The sequence below is a fragment of the Phocoena phocoena genome, chromosome 6 (assembly GCF_963924675.1).
Source record: "Phocoena phocoena chromosome 6, mPhoPho1.1, whole genome shotgun sequence".
Lineage (NCBI taxonomy): Eukaryota > Metazoa > Chordata > Mammalia > Artiodactyla > Phocoenidae > Phocoena > Phocoena phocoena.
In genome coordinates, this window is record NC_089224.1 from 53,276,701 (window position 1) to 53,301,330 (window position 24,630).

At 37.6% G+C, this 24,630-nt stretch overlaps 1 protein-coding gene across 1 annotated transcript in view; it reads right to left on the reverse strand.

Annotated features, from left to right (window-relative positions):
* Positions 1-24,346, reverse strand: part of LURAP1L (leucine rich adaptor protein 1 like) — a 44,863-nt gene extending 20,517 nt beyond the window's left edge. Inside the window, exon 1 of the mRNA XM_065879567.1 lies at positions 23,361-24,346. Within this exon, the coding sequence (XP_065735639.1) occupies positions 23,361-23,666 (306 nt within the window). The 5' untranslated portion in view covers positions 23,667-24,346. The remainder of the gene's footprint in view (positions 1-23,360) is intronic.
* Between the last annotated feature and the right edge of the window lie 284 nt (positions 24,347-24,630).

A 24,630-nucleotide genomic window follows, 5' to 3' on the forward strand; every position in this document is an offset into this window, starting at 1 on the left:
CTTCATGTCTTCATTTCCTTATGCAGGCTCCCATGTCACATAAACTTTATATTAAATAAACAAATTTGTATGCTTTTCTCCTGTTACTATGCCTTTGTCGGTTTAATTTTCAGACCCAGCTGTGGGCCTAAGAGGGTCAAGGAAAAATTTTTTCTCCCCTATACCTATAATTAGTAGGAAGGTTGAATCATCAGTCAAAAACCTCCCTACAAGGAAAAGACCAGAAGCAGAAAGCTTCACTGGAGAATTCTACCAAATATTTAAAGAAGAATTAAGAACAATCCTTCTCAAACTCTTCCAAAGACTTGAAGAGGAGGGAGTACTTCCTAAGTCATTTTATGAGGCAGCATTACCCTGACACCAAGATCAAAGATACCATACACTAAGAAAACTGTAAACAGATAGCCCTGATTAACACTGATGCAAAAATCCTCAACAAAATACTAGCAGATAGAATTAAAAAAATAAATTTAAAGGATTATATGCTATGACCAAGTAGGACTTATTCTTGGAATGCAAAGATGATTCAACATAGGAAAATCAATCAAATATACCACACTAACAGACTGAAGGACAAAAAACACATGATCATCTCAATTGATGCAGAAAAAGCATTTGACAAAATTTGGCATCCTTTCCTGATAAGAACACTCAACAAACTAGGAATAGAAGGAAATTACCTGAACAAAATAAAAGATATGTATTAAAAGCCCACATCTGATATGATACCCAATGGTGAAAAGCTGACAGCTTTACCTTTCAGGTCAAGGACAAGGCAAGAATGCCCTCTCTCACCACTTCTATTCAACAGTACTGGAAGTACTAGACAAAACAGTTAGGTAAGAGAAATAAATAAAAGGCATTCAAATCAGAAATGAAGAAGTAAAATATCTCTGGTCATAGATGAATTCATCTTATATCTAGAAAACCCTAAATCATACACACACAGACAAAACTGTTAGAACAAACAAATTCAGCAAAGTTGCAGGATATAAAATCAGCATACAAAAACCAGTTGCATTTCTATACAGTAACAATGAACAATCTGAAGAGGAAATTAAGAAAATAATTCCATTATAAAAGCATCAAAAAGAATAAAATACACTGGAATAAACTTAACCAGAGAGTGAAAGACTTGTAGCTGAAAAGTACAAAATGTTGCTGAAATAAAGAGGAAACAAATAAATGGGAAGACATTCTGTATTTATGAATTGGAAGGTTTAATAGTGTTAAAATGTTCATACTACCCTAAGTGATCTGCAGATTCAGTGCAATCCCTATAAAAATCCCAGTGGCACTGTTTGCAGAAATAGAAAAAAATCCTAAGATTCATATGGAATCTCAGAGGACCCTAAACAGCCAAAACAATCTTCAGAAAGAAAAAAAAAAACTGGAAACCTCACTTTTCCTGAAGTGAAAACATGTTACAAAGCTACAGTAATCAAAATAGTATGGTACTGGCACAAAGACAGGCATAGAGGCAAACGGAACAGAATAGAGAGCCAGAAATAAAACCTTCTGTATGTGGTCACATTATCTTTAACAAGGGTGCCAAGGCTACACAATGCAGGAAGGATAGGCTCTTCAACAAATGGTGTTGGAAAAACTGGATATATGCATACAAAAGAATGAAGTTGAATTCTTACCTTAAACTATTTACAAAAATTAACTCAAAACTGATTAAACACTTAAACATGGGACTCAAAAGTATAAAACTCCTAGAAGAAAACCTAAGGGAAAGGCTTCATGGCATTGGATTGGCAATGTTTTGTTTTTTGGATATGACACCAAAAGATCAGACAACAAAAGCAAAAAATAGACAAATGGGACTACATCGAACTTTAAAACTTCTGTGGAGCAAAGGAAACAATCAACAGAATGAAAAGGAAACCTATGGAATGGGAGTATATCTGTAAACCACATATCTGAAAAGGGGTTAATATCCAGAGCACACAAAGAACTCCTGCAGCATAAAAACCAAAAAGCAAATAATGGGATTTAAAGTAGGTAAAGGACTTGAACAGACATTTCTCCAAAGAAGATATACAAATGGCAAATAATCATATGAAAAGATGCCCAGTATCACTAATCCTCAGGGAAATGTTAATCAAAACCACAATGAAGTATCATTTCAGACTTGTTAGGATGGCCACTATCCAAAAAAATCATTCAATAAGAAGTGTGGGTGAGGATGTGGAGAACTGGAACCCTTGGCACTATTGGTAGGAATGTAAAATGGTGGTTATTATGGAAAACAGTATGGCGGGTCCTCAAAAAAATTAAAAACAGGATTACCGTGTGATCCAGCAATCCCACTTCTGAGTGTATATCCAATAGAATTGAAAATAGAATCTCAAAGAATGACTTATGTTCATTGCAGCATTACAGCTTTCCTCAGCTATCCAAAAGTAGAACATTCCTATGAAACCTTTCCTAAGCTGAAATGTCATAAATGGTAGAAGCAATTGCCTTTTTTTGTAGAAGGAAAAACACTTTCCATATGTCTTTGGTTAGCAAAAACAGGTACAGTACTAGTGTAGGTCTTTTGTAAAAGCGAAGTGGCATAAAGCAAACTTTTGAAAAATGTGGGATACCTGTATTCACAATAGCCAAGAGGTGGAATCAACCTAAATGTCCAACAAGAGATGAATGGATAAAAAAAATGTGATGTGTGAAATGTGTGTATGTGATACACATACAGTGTAATATTATTCAGCCATTAAAAGGAAATTCTGTCATTGGCTACAACATGGATAAACCTTGAGGACATTATGCTAAGTGAAACAAGCAAGGCAGAAAAACACAAATACAGTTGTCCCTCTATATCCACTGGGGATTGGTTCCACGACCCACTAAGGATACTAAAATCAGAGGGTGCTCACGTCGCATAGTTGACCCTCTTTATCCATGGTTCCGTATCTGCAGATTCAACCAACTGCAGATGGCATAGTACTCTGGTATTTATTGAAAAAGACCCATGTATAAGTGGACCTGTGCAGTTCAAACCCCCTGTTGATCAAGGGTCAACCGTACTGCAAAATTTTAACTTACATGAGGTATTTAAAGTAGTCAAGCTCTTAGAAGCAAAAAGTAAAATGGTAGTTGGTAGGGGCTGGGGGAAGGGGGAAGAGGGGAGTTGTTCAATGAGTATAGAATTTCTGTTTTCCAAGATGAAAATGTTCTAGAGATCTGTAGTACAACAAGGTACACGAACTTAACACCTCCGTACTTTATACTTAAGACGGCAAATTTTATGTTACGTGTTTTTTTACCACGATAAAAATTTTCAGTTACCTCCTTTACTTTTAACATGACCTGAATTTTTATTTTTATTTTAAATTTTTTTTCGGTACACGGGCCTCTCACTGCTGTGGCCTCTCCCGTTGCGGAGCACAGGCTCCGGATGCGCAGGCTCAGCGGCCATGGCTCACGGGCCCAGCCGCTCCGCGGCATGTGGGATTTTCCCGGACCGGGGCACAAACCCGTGTCCCCTATATCGGCAGGCGGACTCTCAACCACTGAGCCACCAGGGAAGCCCAAAATGACCTGAATTTTTAAAATAACGTCTGCCACATTTGAGGATGCTGAAATTCAAGGTAATTAAGCAGGTCAATGAAGCTGACTGAATATGTTTCCAATAAAAATCTGGTTGTTCCCTTGCTCAAAAAGATTATTTATACATTGGCTTCAGGATAGAAAATCTGCATAATACACATTATTTAAGACATTTTAATTTTCATTTTTAAAGTCAGTGCTGTTTCAATCTAAATATCTAATATCATTGATATCTATTGTACTTAAGAATTACATGTATACATTGAAAAATTAGATGAATTGATGAATGCATACATGATTAATTCCATGCAACCAAAAAGTATATACCTTAAAGACAGGCATAAGAATCTCAGATTGCTAGTGGTAAAAGAAACCACAGTTAATAATCAAGTCAGGTTACCATATGCTGTGCGATTTATATGTGGACTCAAGATTGATGACTCGCCCCAAATTGTATCACCACTTAGTGGCATCAATAGTACTGACACTTCTATCTTCTAGTTCCAATTCATTGATATTTCCACAATACTAAAAAGTTGAGAATATTACATTATGTTCTGATCAGCATAGTATTAGCCTTTAATAGCCCATCAATACTTTCTGATGATAGTTTAGGATTGGAAAAAAATGAATCATCTTTTCAAAAAAGAAACAGTTCTACTACTTGGATTAAACTGGCACTCACCTGAATAAGCATTCATGAACAGTTCGACCCTATTACATTTAATGTCATATTTACTTTGATCTAAATTCAACAGATATTTTACAAGCCAAGAATCACTTCTCACATTTTGCTCTTGAAGAATGGAGCCACGCAGGAATTACAATTCCCTAAAAGTTGTACAACTATTCAAAAAGGTAGCTGAGAATAAAAATACATTGCTGATTTCTGTTCTTATCCTCTTATATTCTCTTACACCTGAAAATCACTGCTGCCAGCTTAAATGGTTTGCAAATAGCTGTTCTCTTGCAGTAAAAATTAGCATAAATTCAATGTTAATTCATCATTTTTAGCTTTGAAGGACCACAAATGAGGGTGATAAAAACAGATGCCTGGCATATGGCAACAGATGGGTCACCACATTTAAAAAGAGCTACTGGGAATAGGATGGTTCACTTTTCTTAATTCTTATCACATAAGGTGAGAAGGATGGAAAAAAAAAAACAATCAAGGCAGTGCAGTCTTAATTGGGTCCTAATTTTCCTATAGTTTTCAAATGTCCTATTAACATATAGGACTTGTATGTCATAGTATAAATGTATGTCATAGTATGGAGTATATTTTTCTCCATAACCATGTAGAAAAATCCATAATAGAAAGAGTCAAACAAATATAGGTAGAAACCTACAATAGCTACTGGCAAAAAAAATGGTTACTGGTGGCAAGAAATATTGGAACAGATGGCACATGATGAATTCATCAGGACATGTCCAGACACCCGGCTTCGTAGTAATACCAAATTGTACTGTTTTTACTCAGATGGTGCCTTATCCTAACATTACACTGAAAGTTTCATCTATGAAGCATTTATAGTTTTATAATTATATGTGCCGTTTTTTATAAATTTGAAATAAGAATGATGCTTATGATAAAACTTTGACTTAATACCTATAAAACAATACAGAGATACCCCAGGATGGGATGCTTGCTTCTAAACTACTCTTCATTTTTAAGAGATAGTCTATCATCTATGGAGTTGGCTCCATAAATACCATTCGTCAACTCAGATGATAAAAAAACCCAAAGTATTTATATTCACACATGTTATAGTAAATAATAGCTGGATTTTATACAAGTCTTTGCCATATAATTGGCAAAGATGATGCCAAATCGTATATTTTTCCTTGGGTGTGAATTTTCTAAATAAGGCTCTATTTGGGTTGATTTCATCTCTCTCTATTAAAGAAAATTTATAAGTCCAACTGAAATAAAATCTTTGAAGAATTTTCTGAATTTAAAACTTGGAAGCTTATCTTATAATACAGAATAAAAGACAAAACTACCATAATAACAGCTCAAACTTTCACTCAAATATCACTAGAGTTTGAGATTATTGTCTGCTAATTAAAATCCTAGTGGATGCAATTTAAAACATAATCAGTGATGTGCCTAGGTTCCTCTAAAAGTAGAAAAAAGCCTATTTTCTTTTCCCACTGTCTCCTGATTCAGAAATGTAATTCTTGTAATCAACTAAAACTTGACATGGCTCCCTCCTAACAGTCTGTATGTATGGCTTTTATAAGCTTTTATAAACTAATCACAGTGATTCCCATTGCCACTCTTCAGTAGTAGTAATAGCATCTTTCTAGGCTGGTTTTGCAATGATCAGAATTTACTGCTCAGGTAAAGAGCAGCTGGAGGTTGTATATTGAATTCTGGGAAATAAGCATAGGTACCGTAAATAAAGCCCTGTGATTGATGTCAGAAATAGGAGGAATCCTGGTAGCAATGCATTTTAAAGGTAGTGGAGGTTTTTGTTTTGATAAAGTATTCGCTGTTTTGATTTTTGTCTTATTGTTTTTGTAATCCCACACAGAAAATTTTAATTAACTAAAGGTAACTTCCATAGTGACAACAAAGAATTCCAACAATAATAATAGCATACAAAATAATGGCTACTCTTTAATAAAGCACTAGTTCCAAGCACTATGACGAGTATCACCTAATCTTCACAAAACTTTAAATGATAGATATTACTGTCTTCAAACTGTACCTCAAAAAGGATCTGTAACTTGTCAGCTTCACACAATAAGTGATGGAGTTGGGATTCAGACTGAGATCTATCAGGCTCTGAAGCCCTTGTGCTTACCTGCTTCTTTTCTCCTTTGCAAGAGATAAGAAAACAGGATTCATGCACCCTTTAAAAAAACAAACTACTCAATATTCAGCCTGACAAAAGAAAAAGTAATCAAGAGTTGGAAAATCATGTTACAAAAGGAATGACATTTATTCTCCCTGCCTAGGAATTATTAGGGAAATAATCTGAAATGTTATATCATCAACAAAAATACAAGAAGCAAGTTAAGTATCCAATATTAGAGAAATGCACAGAAAATTGAATATTTTTCAGGTAATACAAATTAAATTTAGAAAAATCATACAGGAAAAGGTTTATGATATGATGTTGAACAAAAAACCAGGATCTACAAAAAGTAAGATATAAGATATATATTATAACTTCAACAATGCAAAGGAAAAATTACAGAAGAAAAATACTTTAATAAGATAAAAATGTTACAACAGTGGCTTCAGGGTAATGTAATCATGTTTTTTTGGTCCCTCCCTCCTTTCCTTATATTTTATGTACTCTCTGAAATATATATCAGGAAAGTATATTAGATTTTAATCAGAAAAACCCTTAATTTCAAAATAAACAATCCTAAGCATAGAGAATTGTATAAATAGATGTTCATAGGTAAATGTCATTTGGATGATTAAAACATTTTTTGTTGTTGTTGTTTAGAAAGTGTCAACATAACTAATAAAGGCAACTTAATTTATTGATGACATATATTTATAATCAAAATCTGTGTACTTAAGAAATTATATCTAGTAGGACGAAAACAGTTTTGACATATTTGTATCTTGAATGAATATAATCTTTTCTCTTTCCCTGTTCCAAAAATATTTTTGTCATTTTTTATTCTGTTGCATACTTTCATTCCTCAGTAATAAACAGTATGCTTTCTTGTTAATGAGTATTTCAAAAGGACAACATACTTTAAGGATCCCATAATATAAAACACATGGAAACCATTTCGTTCTCAAGAAGACAACTATAAGAAAAAAAGAGTATTAAAAAATATAACACAGCTTTCATTATATAAATTCTCTAAAATAACAACTACTGTTGGTCCTTATTGCCTATCTAATTGTATTCAAACTTCTTAGAATAGTATTTTCTATTCGTTGGGAATATTTTACCATTCCAATCTTCTTTTCATTAGCTCCAACATAACCTTCCCATCTACCTCAATCACTCTCACAATCATTACTGTTGCCTGGGCAGTCAATGCTTATAACCCCAAACATGTTCAAGCTGTTACTTCTACCTACTGTTACCCTCCTCTGTAATAACTTTTTAGAGAGCTTTATTCATTTATTCCTCCAATACTGAGCTCTTACAGTCTGCTAAATTCTAGAAATGAAATAATTGAACAAGGTTCTAGCTATGAGAGAACTTATAGTCTCATGAGGGACATAAAAAACAAAATACAATATTATCAGTGGTACGACTTGAAGGATAAAAAGTCAGAGTTAACTGGATGAGGTGTGAGGGATAAGGGTGGGAGAGGAAGAAAGAGCCCGGCAAAAGGAATGGCACGTACAAATGTCCAGAGACAAGAGTATATACATAGCACATTTCAGGAGCTGAGGTGGGGTCATACATTATGATGTAAAAGACAAGCACTTAGGCACAGCATTAAATGGTTACGGTATAATTTGTTTCAAATAAAAATTGCATTTTATTATGGATCATGAACCTTTGGTATTAGATCAGAATTTTCAATACTATGGAAGTTAAATATTGCTATTGTTTTAGTAGTAACCTCATGCCTTACTTACCTGATTGATTTGCAAGTTCCGTGAAATTCATGTCTTCAAATTCATTTGTATTTCTTCTGGGGTTTATACAAGAGTGGGATATAGTTGATGCTTTAAAATATGTTGTATTTACTTGATTTCTATTATAGAAACATTTCTATAAGCAGAGATGGGGAACAGTGTCCAGGGTGGACATTTACATAGTTAAATGGTGTGCAACTGAGAGTTTCCATCTGTCTTTAAGGCCCAACAAAGAGTGAGGATTTGGAAATACATATATTTACTATAGATATGCATCATCAGTGTTTAATTGGAACAACTAAGATTTTTGGCTGGGACAAAATTAATATCATGTGTAAGGTCAAGAGATGGAAAATAGATTCTTGTTAGACTCATTTCCAAGTGCGTGAATCAATTTGACATTCTTAGTGTGTACTTATTTTATTTGTTCTCAGAAGTGTTAGTGCCTTTGAGTAGCACCAAATTTTGCTTACAAAAAAGCACTGGTTTTCACGTAGATAAAATTTTCAAGTTATTTGATCCTGTTGACACAAAATCAAATCAAAGATGTAAAAAAAAAAAAGGAACAGTGCATTTCTCCTTAAAGAATATTGGGTGAAATCCAAATAGAATCAGTTTGTCTTAAGACTGAAAGCAAACAAAAATAACACGACACTTAATGTTAGGAAATTACTGAGCAGTCCCAGTAATGATGTCTGGACTTTTGGAATTAAAGTGTAAATGGAAATGCGTCTCCTCTATTTGTATTGGCTGTTGCACGCATCCTGAACAATCAGTTTGGAAAGTGGGAAATCTGGGCTTGTCTTAATCTACTGTAAATCACTCTTGTCTCCGTATCTCCACGTCCAACTCAGCAATGTGATCATTCGATAGTGCTCCTAGGAGACTTAATTAATGGTTAGTGGTTTTAAATAAAAGTATTACAGACTCTAACAATAATCATTTTAACCCACTTACTTATTAATGCCAATAAGATAATATGGTTGTGCTGTGATTATTTAAAAGTCTCCAACACAAAAAGTAGTATGCATTTGTGACTTTAGCCTTGTTTTTTTATTTATTAACTGCTAATGACAATATTCTGAACTCATTTCGTTTATTAATTAAATCAAAATGTTTGGGGAATTCCATTTTGTGCTGGCACCATCCTTCAAATCATGTTGATTTTCCACATCTAGTGCCAAGTAAAGTTATGGTTCACTAAAAAGATTGCTTTGTTTGTGCCTGGGAGGAATACTGTTGAAAGAAATATTTTCACTGTGTCTTCTTAACTTCCCTTTAAAGTTATAGTACATGTTAATGTAATACATGACAACCATTAAGATCTCAAAATTCCTGATCTTATCATGTATGAATCCATATGAGACTTCAACTGCAACAGTGTAGAAGTAGTCAGTTGCTTCACTGAACAAGTTTCCCATCTTCAATGAAATTGGTCTCTTTTAATCCCACTTACAAATGTAAATCGTAGCATGGTTGGAAAGGAGGGCAATTAAAAATTACTGCCAGTGAGTAACTGAACAAGTCCAAAAAATGCTTAGCAGGACACACAGGATGTTCATCAAACTCCACTCCAAAGTACAGAGCAAGGTCATGGACAATACTGTGCTGATAAAAATCAGCTCAAATGATAAGCCAAAGAAATCATACCAATATGGACATCTAAGAAAATAGTTTCATTTTACATTAAGCATACTGATAAGGAGAATCCAGATTGCATTTCCCTATGGTACCAGATTATCTTGAAGTAGGATGCATGTTGGTAGACATGGCAGATATTTGTGTAATTTCCCGGGCTACTGGAGGATGGTGGTTGGAGGGAGGGGAACTGGACTGAGTGGGGGAAATTTCAAGATCCATTTCTAAGTCCTTATGTAAGTTTGGTCCCCATAAAAAACATGTGAGCTCATCATCATGAGTCCAATATTCACCAAAATAATCCTTGTCGTATTCTAGTTCATTTTTCCCCACTGACAGAAACACACATAGAGAGAAGACCCTAAATCTCATCTCTTCGTTATCCTGACTTCCTTCTCGCATATTTATTCTGGCGTTCCCAAACTAACTTTTAAAAACTTTCAAATAAGGAATAATTGGAACAAGTATTACTTTATAAAGCAAACACAAAACAAATTTAGAAATTGAACTAATAAACTCAAAATTAAGAAGCACAATATAAAAGTTAAAATTCTGTTTCATTTCATCAGGCTTGTCAGGGCCATAGTTCCTGGCAAACTCTGAACATAGCCAGATTAAAGGAAAAACAAGCGGATGATTTTCAAGAGTTAATTCAACAAATGGATTTTACTATTCAGTATAATCCCCAAAAGGAGTTTGTCTGAATTTTAAGAACTAAATTGAATGTAGCACATAGTGACAGTCATAGCATAGCTTGATTTATTACTTCCTTGGCCAAGCAAGTATAATATCAGGCAGAAGCCTATTATTATTGGTCACATTTACTGGGCAAATACTATATGCTAGCAAATACATGCTGTAAACATGGTATAACGGCATATGCTGCAAATGTTATATTCATTGCCTAATTGTTGTAACCTCATAACCCCAGGACTGAGGAAAGAAGGTAGCATATGAGAAAATGCTTTGTAAACTATTGTGTACAGTGCAAAATACTGACTCCTAGGAGAAATCTTTCCTTAGACAAAAATGCTAAAAGATATTTCCTTTTCCTATGTCCTCTTCTCTCTTCTTCCTCACTTAACAAAACTGGCTCCCAGCATCCTTGCCCCCATACAGCTTACATGGTAGAAGGTGATAGTGTTGTTAGTGTAGCCAACGTTGAAAGTGCATTTACTGAATACCACCCATGGTCCACAATCTTCCAGTTACTCTTTCATTTTTTCATATGGATCACAAGCTCTGGCTCAAAAGATGATTTTGTGAGAACAGGATTTCTGACATTAAGTGAATAGGAAGGTGGGAAATTGAGGGCATGTTCTTCTAATTGCCCCTACTATGCTTCAGGTAGGCCCACTTGTATTATTTAACAATGCTGGCCTGAGGTAGGCTTCCGATTGATGCAAGGTGGCCACCTGTAGTGCTCTGCTGAAAAATATTCTTAGGACAGGTCTAAACTCAGCAGGAAAAAATGATGTAAGTCATTAATTATGACTGTACTGTATATAGGAGAGAGGAAGGACGACATTTATGACTGTTCTTGTTTTTGAGAAATGCTCGCTGAAGTATTTATCTAGAGGTAAAGTAATGTCATGTCTGCAACCTTTAAGTTGAAGAATGTTTAAGGAAAAGTGTGTGTGTTTGCGGGGGGAAGAAAGAAGAGAGAGAGAGAGAGGAGGGGGAGGGAAGAGAATGAGAAGGTAAAGGTAACATGTGGGAGAGTCTGGGTGGGGTATATAGTGATGTTTGGTACTGTTTTTGTTATGTAAAGTCCAAAATTATTTTAAAATACAGTTTTAAAAAAATATTTCTCCACATATTTGTAAATTTTTCCTGCAGATAATACAAATAAGAAATATGAAGATTAAAAGCAGCCAAAGTCCATGTAGTATAGCTTCTTGCAAGGTGGTAAAACCAGTGCCTTTGGGAAAGTGAATGGTATGTAAAAGCTCATGTAAGGACAAAAAAATTCAGAAGGAAACCCATGCAGTTGCTGCTTTACTAGCAATACTAGAATATTTGATAGCCATTTTTCATCTTTCAAATCTAGTTACTAATTAAAAACAGAAAAATAGGTTGATTCTTTGCAACTGTCTCCACTTCTAGAATCTTACGAATACTCAAGAAACCTAGCTTTTTTCATTCTGTCAATCTAACTTACCATCTGGTCATCACTGATGAGGTTCACTGCAAGTTTGCTAACTGTCTCAAACACGTCAGATACAATGTGCCCAAGTGACGTTGTAGTCCTAAGTTCCGAAGTCTATACTGAGGATGTGCTAAGGATGGTGAGCGAAGGAATGCCCAAACAATCAGTGCTATCTGGGTACTAACGTAGGCTGCCAAAACAGACTATTATTTATTTTCAACCCAAACCACATGGACTGTACCATATATCAATACGTACACAATTATAAATGATGTCTTTTTTCTTGTAAGTTCTTTCTTTTCACTCTGGAACTTCAAAACCTCATTCCTGAGTAGGAAGAGAGGACGGCAAAAACTATCAATAAAATGTGCCTTTTCTTTGTGCACTTAACGGAGTAGCAAAACAACTCTTCCATTTCTATGTGTTGCCAGTACCCCTGACAGCAATGGTTTCTGCAACTGACCATATCTGAGGATAGAGTAGGTCCTGCAACCAAGAAGAAATTCTGCTGTATCACTTCACAGTGGAAGAAAGGTTCCTTTCTCTTCTCTTCTCTTCTCTTTTCTCTTCTCCTTCCTCCCTTCCTCCCTCCCTCCCCCCCCCCCACCCCCTGCTTCTTCTTTTACTCTCCCTCTCTCTTTCTAAGTCAAATGTCACAATAACAGGTAATAGGAAGAAAAATGTTTTAGTCTTTCTTAACCAAGAACCTAAATTCCAGGTGAGTGGAATTGGCCAGTGGGAAGCAGAGGAGGGATTGGGGTTCTGTGTTCCTGTCCAAAAAAGCAATATTGCTAATGAATTCCAAACCCAAAAATTAGAATCAGGACTAAGGTGTACTTTAATTTACACATTAAACAAATGCCGAGTCCCTAAATGATTGAGTGTTAGAGAAACACAAGCATTGATTAATCATAGCTTCTGCCCTCAGGGTGATTATAGGGAGGGAGAAAAAGACAGCAGTTTTATTAACCAAGTTGAAATATACAGCTGAAAATTTGGCCCAATAATAAAGTGACAAGTGAAGTCAGGTACACAGGATTTTGTCAGACTTTCACCTTGCGGAAATCTGTAGCTCCAGAGACTTATAAATATAACTTAAATAATCATATGCTTTTACTGCAGAAAGATTGTGTCAATGAACAATATTTAAAATACCATTAAGTCATTAAGTTTTATAGTGTGACTATAAAATCACTGATCTAAGTGATTAAATTGGTGGCTCTGTGTATTATTTTTTGCACTACTGTGTTATCATCACCTTGTAAGATGGTAGAAGCCTGGACTATGGTTTCAGATTCTTACCCATGAAATCCAAAACAGGGCTTTGTCTGTAATCAACTATTTCTTATCCTTTTCTGTATTCTGAGCAGTGACTGCTTTTCTCTCTTAAAACCTATGTGAACATCTATCAGAGTCTTAATATTTTCTACCCATCTGTTTCTGGCAGGAGGCATAAGGCCCATAGGAGGAGACTGTGGAATGCTTGGTAATTGTTTCTGAGAGCAGTCGTCTATTCCATTACCTTCTTGTGGTGGTCTTGCCCATGATTAGCATCAGCCACTCTAAGATCCTGATGGGTCAGTTGGTTTTTGTTTGTTTGTTTGTTTTGCGGTACGCGGGCCTCTCACTGTTCTGGCCTCTCCCGTTGCGGTGCACAGGCTCCGGGCCCAGCTGTTCCGTGGCATGTGGGATCCTGCCGGACCGGGACACGAACCCGTGTCCCCTGCATCGGCAGGCGGACTCTCAACCACTGCGCCACCAAGGAAGCCCTGTCAGTTGGTTTTTAATTCACCTTTTTCAACAGAAAGGACTTGCCAGAGTTGAAGTGGTCATTTCTTACTTGGGCACTGATCATTCCTGGTGTTGCTTTTGTGCTCAATGCCAAATTTAGCAACCCAGATGTAGTTTGTGCAGGACAGGAAGTTATTTTACATGTAGCCATGCCCCTCCGCCTTCTTCTATGAAATACAATAAAAGGACAGAAGAGGAAGATCATAGGACAACTTCTAATCTCATCTTTTCCTATAAGTATGAAATAGTTAAGCCATTAATCAAATGAGAAAGACAAAAAAAACTAATGCTTAATGAGTGCTTACTATTTAGTAGGCAGACTCCCAGCTACTTTATGTATATTAAACTCATTATGTGCTTAAAGACACATAGCTGGTAAAAGGCAGGGCTGTGATTCCTTGAATTCATCTTTACCTATTCTAAAGCCCATACTCTTTTATTTTCTAAAATTCTGCCTATTTATACTTTTTCTTATCAAAATACAATGTATACTTAGTGCAGATAAAGTAAATAGAACAACAGAGCACAACAGAAAAAATTTAAAATGTCATTCATAACCCCACCATCCAATGATACCCTATAATGTTAACAGTAGTATTTGATTCCAGCCTTTTGTTCTAAGCATGTAAATATCTATAACTATTTTCTCTCTTCCATAAATAATCTTACAGTATAATTTTAATAGCTACACAGGTTTCTATCATATGCAGATAAATAGCCTACCTACCATTATTGGTCATTTAGATTATTCCATTTTTTTCAATCATACATAATACCAAAGGTACACACAAACTATATTTTTGTACAAATTCATTATTATTTTCTTAGGGTACATTTTTATATTTATCTTAAATATTACTGATACCAGAAGTCTTGAGTATCTTTTTTTTCCCCTTTTTTATTTTTATTTATATATTTTTGGCCAAGCTGTGGCATGCAGGATCCTAGTTCCCTGACCAGAGATCGAACCCCATCCCCCTACAGTGGAAGCACGGAGTCTTAACCACTGGGCCACCAGGGAAGTCCCCCCTCTTTTAAATACAGTGTCAGGTTTACCACTTAAAAAGGTGCTTTGAACATACACTTCCGGCAGCAGTGCAGGAGAGTGCCCAGTTCTCCCCATCCTTGCCAATACATGGCGTTGCCGTTCTTTTTATCATTTTGCAAGAAAGGCAAGAAAGGCTTTTATTTTAGTCATGTACGTATCAAACTAGGAGAAGCTCACTGAGCTTTCATTGTATTTTACACCTGATAGAGCATCCATCTTAAGTTACAAACTCATGGCTTGTAGGTGACAGGCTGGAGCATTTTTTTTTTTTTTTTTACCTCTTGATGAATGGTTATAGTTTTGTCTTTTTGATGAACAACTGGAATTGCCAGTTAACAAGTATAATGAATAGAGGTGTCTGAAAATGGCATGGTCTGCCTTGGGAGCCAGTGAAGTCCCCATCACTGAAGAAATTCATCAAAGGATGGATGATCAATGGGTGAGGATGCCAGTGGGGAATTGGTCTAAAGGCACCAAGGAACCTCTGAAGTTCTTTCCCACCCTAGGGTTCTACAGTGGTCTTTTCTATTTCTAGAGATTATTGACTCTGTCTTTTTGCCTCACCAACTGCAGTATGTTTTTATACAAATAGACTCTAACTGCTGTCCTTTGCCAGTAATCCATCCAAAGTGGGAGCACTGTAAGTTGTGTTTTGAAGCTATACATATATATTCAATACCAGAGTATTTACTGAATCTAGAAAGCTAGCTGCAACATGAGCTTCTGAGAGTCTCAATTTTAAAATTATACACACACATATGCCTCCAAAAATATATGTCTATAATTATAGCTAAAGGTATATAAGAAACTATAGGTATACTTACATATATTCAGAAAATTTCTAGGAGGATACATAGAATATTATTCATAGTAGTTGTCTCTAGATATTGGAAATTGGGAAAGGGGATGTGGGGAACCTTCATTTTCTACTTTAGATCCTTTTGTACTGTTTGCATGTTTTAATAACAGCATGTATCATTTCAATTATAATAATTTAAACATTTTATGAAGTTAAGGGAAAACCTGGAAACAAAATTAACATCACACCGATAAAGAGCTAGTAGTAGCTCTTTATGATTAAATTCTCAGCAAAAGAACTACAGGTAGTTCTGTGACTTGCGCAGCCGTGAAAGTTGGACTTTATCACCATAAGGAAGGACTTTCCTTCTCAGTTTTGGTCTCAAGCTTCATTTGGTCGGCACCAAAACAACAAAATCAACGTAAATTTAGTTAAATGTCTTTTGCAAAAACTAACTAACTAAATAAATAATCAGAGAAACTATTATAATCATATCCTGGGCTATCAATCCCTGAGTTGTGACATATATCTCACTGTTTGGGGTGCTGGTGTTAAAACCTTTCTATGTGTTTCCTGAGGTGGGTACTAATATAGCAACAATTTTGTTCTGCTCCCAAATATATGGAAAGTTGAAGACTTACATCTGGCTCACTTCAGGCATCCTAATTTAAAATACAGAGAAAAAAAGAACATTCTGTAATTTTAATTACAAATGGATAATCTGATCATTTTTTACATAAAAATAAGCCATGTTATCCAGAATGTTTTTTAAAAATTAAAAATTATTCTACAACAGCAATGTGATGCTGATAGTAGAGGGGGAATACATGGGAATGTGATGTGCCCCCTAGCACTTAGAAATGAGGGAAATTGATTATCCTCTGAAAATCTGAAATCAATAATAAGACATCAGAGATCAAGATTGAAAACTCACCCTAAAGACGTCCAATATGACCAACTCCTGATTGATGGGATTAACATTTTGAAGAATAAGATGTGTCAGTTAGAATACAGGCTGAACAGCAGTGGACATGCTGGCAGACCCAACCAAGACAGTTAAGGGAAATGGCTGTCCTGGAGATGCCAAATGCAGCGCTGGGTCCGGTAGTGCCAGGATACCATCAGATTCCTATCTCACTATTGTGCTGATCCTCTGCTTCACTCGTCTTCCAACTGTCCATAAAATGGGCCTTCAGGGAGAGGGCGAGTTAGTAATATAGTTCCAGTTTTTTGGGTTTTTTAGATAAATTTATTTATTTATTTATTTTGGCCGTGTTGGGTCTTCATCGCTACATGCGGGCTTTCTCTAGTTGCGGTGAGCAGGGGCTACTCTTCGCTGCAGTGCGCGGGCTTCTCTTTGCGGTGGCTTCTCTTGTTGCGGAGCATGGGCTCTAGGCACGGGGGCTTCAGTAGTTGCGACACTTGGGCTCAGTATTTCTGGCTCGAGGGCTGTAGAGCGCAGGCTCAGTAGTTGTGGCACACGGGCTTAGTTGCTCCGTGGCATGTGGGATCTTCCCGGACCAGGGATCAAACCCGTGTGCCCTGCACTGGCAGGCAGATTCTTAACCACTGTGCCACCAGGGAAGTCCCTAGTTCCAGTGTTATACATCACTTTGTTATGAGTTGATTTGAAGGATATTAATTGTATCTTCAACTAAAGAATCCAGTGTTCCGATTATGCCAGATCTCTAGGAGCAGAATCTGTTTTGTCATCATGGGCCTTCTAAAGTCTGAACAAAACTAAGATGGTTTTGAGCCATAGTTTCTTGGTGGCCATTCTGCCTTCTCCATGTGGTATGGATCATCTTGTGCCATGTTAGCATTCTGATCTAAATTTTAGAGGTTTTACTGATATTATTATTATCAAAAAAGAAAAAAAAAACTCAACAAAAAGGTTATGTTAAAATGGTATGTGATGGAAGAGAAGTACATTCCAATTTGAAGACTTGGTTATTTCTTCAATAGAGGAATGAAATGTTCTGATTAAGTCAGATTTCTGTGGATGGAATTTGATTCTAGAAGAACTATTGAATATTTGGATAATCATTTATTATAAAAAGCAAAGTAATGACATTTTCATTTTAATTAGTAACTAGCTGAGGTTCATATAAGAGAATTGACAGAATAAATAAATATTAACTAAACATTTCTTAAATTCTATCAGGAATCTGTTTATATTACCTAACAACCCACAGTGCTTACCTCACAAGTGGGTGAGGAGTGAGAATGAAATGACATAATACATGAAAACTGTTTACAGTGCCAACTGACATATTGTAATCATCCAATAAATGTCAGGTGACATAATAAAATATTATTATGTAAAATAAGAAAAGTGAAATCCAGACATTTTAAAATTATGTAAATATATATGTGCCTATATATGCAGGCCAAGACGTAGAAAAAGACCTGAGAGGATTCACACCAAACTGTCAGCAGTGGTTTCTTTTGGGGTAAAGAGTAATATGGGGAAGATGTATTGGGAGTAGGTAAAAAGGGACTTTTGTTTCTCTTTACATCATATTTCTGGAAGTTTTATAATGAGAGCATATATTTAATTTTAAAAAGGAAACAATAACAGTTTTAAAAGAATATCAAAAGATCCACTGGTAGTTGTGGGGTGAAATCACTGTAGAAATATTCAGTCACAATAAATAGGCACACTTCATGGTGCTGAGATATAGTATGGTTTGGGAGTAATTTGGATCCAGCAGATTGCCAGTGGTTCTTGTTTGAATGAATGGCTGGGAAACCACTTACGGTGACCTACTCAAATTATTTAACCCCTGTAAGCCATAGTTTCCTTATCTGTAAAATGAACATAATAGCTATATATAAACATCCAGCACAGTGTTTAGCCCCTTCTTAAAAAGGAGAGTTATTCGGGTTTTATTTATTTATTTTCTATTTTATTTTATTTTTTTTTTGCGGTACGCGGACCTCTCACTGTTGTGGCCTCTCCCGTTCCGGACCGCGCAGGCTCAGCGGCCATGGCTCACGGGCCTAGCTGCTCCGCGGCATGTGGGATCTTCCTGGACCGGGGCACGAACCCGTGTCCCTTGCATCGGCAGGAAGACTCTCAACCACTGCGCCACCAGGGAAGCCCTATCAGCACTTTTAATTCCTTGTACAAGGCACATTCGCCATGACAAATCTCCTCAGCTTTATCTTTTAATTTCAACACTTATGTCTGATTTCCACTATGGCATCGTGTACGTGCTGACGTGCTGGTTTGTAATCTTTCTCTGGCAAAATTATATCCCCATTTTATCTTTTCAGCTGTCTTGTGAACTCATCAAGGAAGACGCCTTCCTTAAGGGTTTTCCTTAAAGTTTTGTTCAATTAAAAAAAAACCTAAATGATAAGATAGTAAAAATACTATTGAAAGTATTATGGAACAAATGATGGAAAGCTCCTAGCCTACTCTGAATCTTTTCCAAAGCAGTTGTGAAGTTAATGTAATGAAATTATGATCTCTTTTTGAGGAAATAAAAATAGGCAAGCCATTTATTATGGGGGTGCAGGGACATGAAAAAGATCAATAAGAGAAAATATTGATAAAAATCAAGTACAATTGTATCCTTCTCAAAAATTTTGACATTTTGATTCATGTTCTTCTGGTATCATTTATGTGTGTTTGTGTCTAGCCCTGTGTATTGCCTAGAGAACTTTATTAAAGCAAGAGTTGAGGAATCAGGTGGGGTATTTGAATGCTTTAATAGTAAGACAAGTAACTAGCTTGAAATTGTTTATCTCTCACTATTACACACCTGCTGTGCCAATATGTACTTGCTAAAAATATGGGATCAGGACACAATATCTTCAAATTAGTTATTCATAATGGCACCGCATTAACCATTCCAGCGTGACACAGAATTGACTAAAATCTGGAATACGGCATCAATAGGTAGTATATACTTCATTTCAAACTATACTTTGATGACTGAACAGTAATTATCTAGGAAGGCAAACTTGGGAGTGTCCATTAGATCCCTTCTAATTCCAGGCTCTGATTCATTAGTGATTGCCTTAATAAACTTATGCATTTCAAATTTTTTCCAGAGTAAATCGATGAAAATAATTTTCACTCTTAAACTAGAGGTATGATATGGACATTATTGAGATAGCACTAAAATCCTTTGAACATCTTGTAAAAGAAAAGTGCAGTATAAAATGTATTACTAAGTGGAAACATTGACTTTGACAGAGATTATTTACATTTACTGGAAAAATATTTCAGATGTTATGAGGCGTTCTAAAACTTAGAGCAGCAGTTGATAAGTAATGCTTAAAGTCTTATTCTTAAGAAAATTTTGCAAAAGGAGTCTGCAAAGACAGTGGAATGAAAAGTCCAATCATAGGACAGGACCTCTTCCGAAGACTGACTTTTTAAAGTAGCCATTTTGTACTATATTCCCAAGGTCTCCAGGCTGGCCTGGTACATTGTTGGCACTCAATAAATATTTGCTGATTATTGAATGAACCCATATCTGAAACAGCCCTCGACATGCATCCTGATGGCTTCTGTTTGTTGGTCCCTTAGTACTCTAGGGATTGCTGACTTACCACAGATTTATAAAAACTATTTTGAAGAGAAATTATTGGGATGCAGGCGAGAATGGGGGAAAAGCACAGTACATGGAGTCAGATGATATGAGTTCAAATTGTGATTCTGTTGACTAATTAGCTATGTGACCTTGGCCTGATTTCTCAACCATCTCTAAGCCACAGTGATCTCATTTGCAAAATGTGGATGAAAATACTTCTTTCCCAGTATGACATTATGCTCAAATAATATGACAGAGTGTAAAACACTGTGAATTGAAAAGTAGTGAACAAATATAATTGGGCAGACTTTGTACCAGAAGTCTGACATCTATTTCTGATTTCATTATAAACTTCCTATGTGTATCCCTGCATTTGCTTTTTGTCAAATTTCCTTATCTTTAAATTAAAAATAAAAAAATATTTTACACACTGGGAAAATGTGCTCTCTCTCCAGAACATCCTGAATTGGCCTACTGTATCAAATATATGCCTGCAAGTTTTCTTTTCCAATATTTTCCTTCCCACACTCTTTATTATGTATTGTGCTATTTATGTTGTTAATAAGGGTTTCAAGGTGAAGAAGTCTGGCCACAGAAACAGTCCCCCGCCCACCCCCAACTTCAGTCTCTTTCATCTTGCTTCCTTTCCACCTGTATCTCACAGACTTCAAGAGCATTGATTGTAATATTTACAGAGAAGAGTTAAGGAAATGATTCATCTCATAAAAGGAGATGTGAGAGACAATGAGAAGATCAGGTGCATGTAAATAAGTTTAAGTTTTGAGACTCCGTCCCTGCAAGTCTAAGGTGCCTTGTGTCAGTAGTAAGTACATCCATCCTAATAGGAAACGAAGGAAGGCTTAATTCCTGAAAGTCTCTAGAAAATCCTGTACATGGCTAAGGTGTTTCTTACGAAGGAGTTCTGAGGGCAGGACCGAACGAAGCCTGATAATTCCAGACCATCCAGAAGAAATATCTGTGAACAACTCAAAGTAAGGAGCATGAAATGTGTGGTCAAGCGTTAGACCAAGGAGGCTGACTCAGTGCTCGTAGAAGAGAGCAGAAAAGAACATAAAACTCACAGGGGCATCGCCCAACTTCTCGACATGGGGATGCCAGGAGACAGGAAGAACTGCACAACTGCATCTGTTCCATGTTTATAACTAAACTGCCAAGTCTGCATAAAAACAAATCTGTTGCTTTGCAATTATGCTGAAGCTGGGGTTTTTAGTACCCGTAAGAGTTATGTTAAAATGGGGGAAAACTGCCTCACTGGCAGGGGAATATACCTGTTTTCGATCCTTTCCCTCTAAACTCCCATAGCCAATGTTATCATTTGCTCAATAAAGGAGACCTTTATTAGAGTACAGAGTTGAACACAAAACATCTGTTCTGACATAAATTCTCCTAGGTTCATAGATAACTATGCTTCACGTAGAAAACAGAATGAATAGTCAGTTTAATAATCTACCCCTCCTGTTGTTGTTTCTGCTTGCTTTTTAAAAATGTATTTATGTATATACCATAATCATTATGCATAACAAGATCTGGCTTGGGGAAACAGATTTTTATTAACTCTGTGACATTTTCATTAAGAAAAATAGACAAGGCTGGAAAATGTCTTTTGTTGAAAATAACCAGATTTTTTTTACCCTACAAAATTCTTCAGCACACTAGGCTTTATATATTACAAATAATAAATGGCAAATGAGTGCAAGAGATTTGAGAGCCCTAAATAGGCTCCTTGAACTTTTTGTTTTGTATTTTGAGCACCCAGTTAATTACCAGGTATAGTCAATGCTTAGTCAATACTTGTTGAATAACTAACATGTATAACCTGTGGTGTGTGTGTATATTTAGTGAAACATGAATAGAGTAATAAAATCATTTGCATTACACATGTTGTATGAATACACACACACACATATATATACACACACATACATAGACCTATATATGTATGTCTCTATATATTTGCATTCAAACTGGGAAGAAAATGGATTCTTGAGACGTAAAAACTAAAGTTCTTAAGTAAACCAGCTTAAAAGATCTTGAGAGAGGTTTTTAGAGCCCTTGTGTTGATAGTGTGGTAAAAATTCTGAGCATAGGACATGATCTCTGAAGAATGGCTTTTTGCACTAGATTACTTGCCAAGATTACTTTATGCTTGGAATTTATTCCCTCCCAGTGTTCCAACTGCAAAAAGAGAGGAGCTAAAGTAACACCACCGATTACTTCTTTTTCATGCAAAGCCCCAGTAGATAGGGTCATGTATGTAGAAGTGGCTGAGGCCCCTGTTGTAACTTTCCTCTTTTCCAAGCTGGTGGAAAATGCTGTTGTTTTGTGGTCATCTTCTTAAAAGGATTAAGGAAGGAATCATTTCCTCCAAGCAGTTCACTGTAGGAATAAACCGAGGTCCACAGAGGTTAAGTGACTTGCCTGAGTTCATGGTAAGTAAATAAGTGTCTCCCTCTAAGTACATCCGGAATAACAAGTATTCTCGGACCCTTCCTAGTCCCATTGTCCTATTCTTAGGCTAACGTTTGCAAACAGCACGGAAAACAATTGCAGATTGAGGACTGACGGGGGAGGGTAGGAAGTGGTCATTAGCAAATCCCTGGGCCTGGGGATCACCTGCTCTTTTGGATCAACCATGAGACAAGCTATTCATAAGGACATCAAGGACGAGTGGGCCATTGTTTTCAGAACCAGCAGTGAAGAATCAGCTCCACAGTGGCCTAGGAACTGCTCGGCTGCTGCACCAAGGGGCGGGGCGGTGGTGGTGGAAGAGGAGTGAGCCAGGAAGAAGGGCTGCAGGGACCCCGCCGCGCCACCTTTCGGCAAACCAGGAAGTATTTTTGCAGTAAGGGCAAGGGACCGAGCCACCTTTTGAACTGAAAGTGTGAACGGCGCACAGCAGACCCCAGATGCGTGCAATAACTGCAGGCCCCCTCGGCGGGCTTGTGCCTGGGAGGCTGCAGACTGGCATCTCAATGGTCAGAGCCGGGAAAAAGGAGTTGACGTCAGAAAGTACACAGAGCAGGGCAGGCTCTGCTGTCTTAGCAAACCGTGACCGAGCAAAGTCTCGGGTAAACAAGCTTCCCGGCTGCTGCCTCCAGATGCGCACCCGCTGCGCGCTCCCCTCCCCGTGTTTCCCACGCACCCATGGCTCAGCTCGGCCGCCCTCTCTGCCCCCGACCGCATCTTCCGATCTCCCGGTGCTTCTGCGCGGGCTCCCACTCCCACAGCTGGAGAACCACACTCACCATGTCTTGCCTGAGGAGGTGAAGTTTGGTTTCCAGCCTCTCCAGGGCGCTACTGGAATGGCTAGGTTGTGGGGAGCCAGAGGTTGGGGAGGGCGAAGAGGAGGATGACAGGGAGAGAGGGAAACTGCAGCTACTGCTGCTGCTACTGCAGACTCCGCCACCAACGCTGCTCCCCCCGGCGGGGTCTCTGTCCCTTTCCTGGGGCACCGGCTCCTCCCCACGGAGCGAGCGCACTAGGCTCTCGGGCACTTTGCGCCCTAGCTTCAGCTCGATGTCTCGGAGGTCGGGCAGCGGGCCGTCGTCCATGACTTTTGAAGAACGATGAAAATGGTTATAAAACGCTACGGATGAGAGGCAGCAGGGGCCTCCACGTCTGCCTGAAGATCAGCACACCCCTACCGAGCCCAGGTCTCTATCCTCGGCGGATCAAACGGTCCGCTCCATAACCGCCCGCGCGGTATCAGCCCTGAAATCCGCACAGGATGGTCAGGTCGCCGCCGCGGTTCCCGGGGCGCAGTGACTCCCTCGACACTTGTTAAGATTATAGAGCCTCCTTCATCCTCTTCCTTTTTGGCTACCCCACTGCAAAGTTGAGTTAATTGCTATTGCAGAGAGGGGGAAATTCCAAGTACTAGAGACCGAAAGACAAGAGGGAAATGAAGTCTGTCTGAGCTCTATGGGGGAAAAAATTCACATTGTTAAACTGTCCGTTCACATCCCAGCGCCATTCACCACCTGCCCATCTGGTACCATGCGACACAAAATAATGATGTCGCCACACTCCAGGGTAGTTTCATTTTCCAGCCATATGTCTCCAAGCTTTCGGAATATCCTGGATTGTCAGAAATTATTTCTAGTCAGTGATAGAAGAGGTCGGTCGTGTGCATAGATGCATAAAAAAGAGAGTTCGCTTAGCAGGAGTTTAACGGCTTCCTCGAGGCAGCACAAATTCCATTCTTCCCATTTAGGCTGTTAGATCCAAGTCATTGTGTTCCCCCAAGCCTCGGAAACTTTAAGCTCCGCTGGCAGGTGGACCAAACCAGGGCCAACCCCTGTACCGTAAAACACAGGCAAGAAGAGCAACAGAAAATTTCCTACTCCTGCTGCCAGTAGTAGTTTCAACATCCTGTTTTAGTTGGGAGTGCCTAATACGGGGATTAGATTTTGAGTTTTCCCAGCGAAATTGCCGGGTAGCTACAACTTTTAGGCCTGGTAACAATAGAGGCAGAAGAATGACTTTAAATGTACTGTCATTCCCTACCCCCCATCT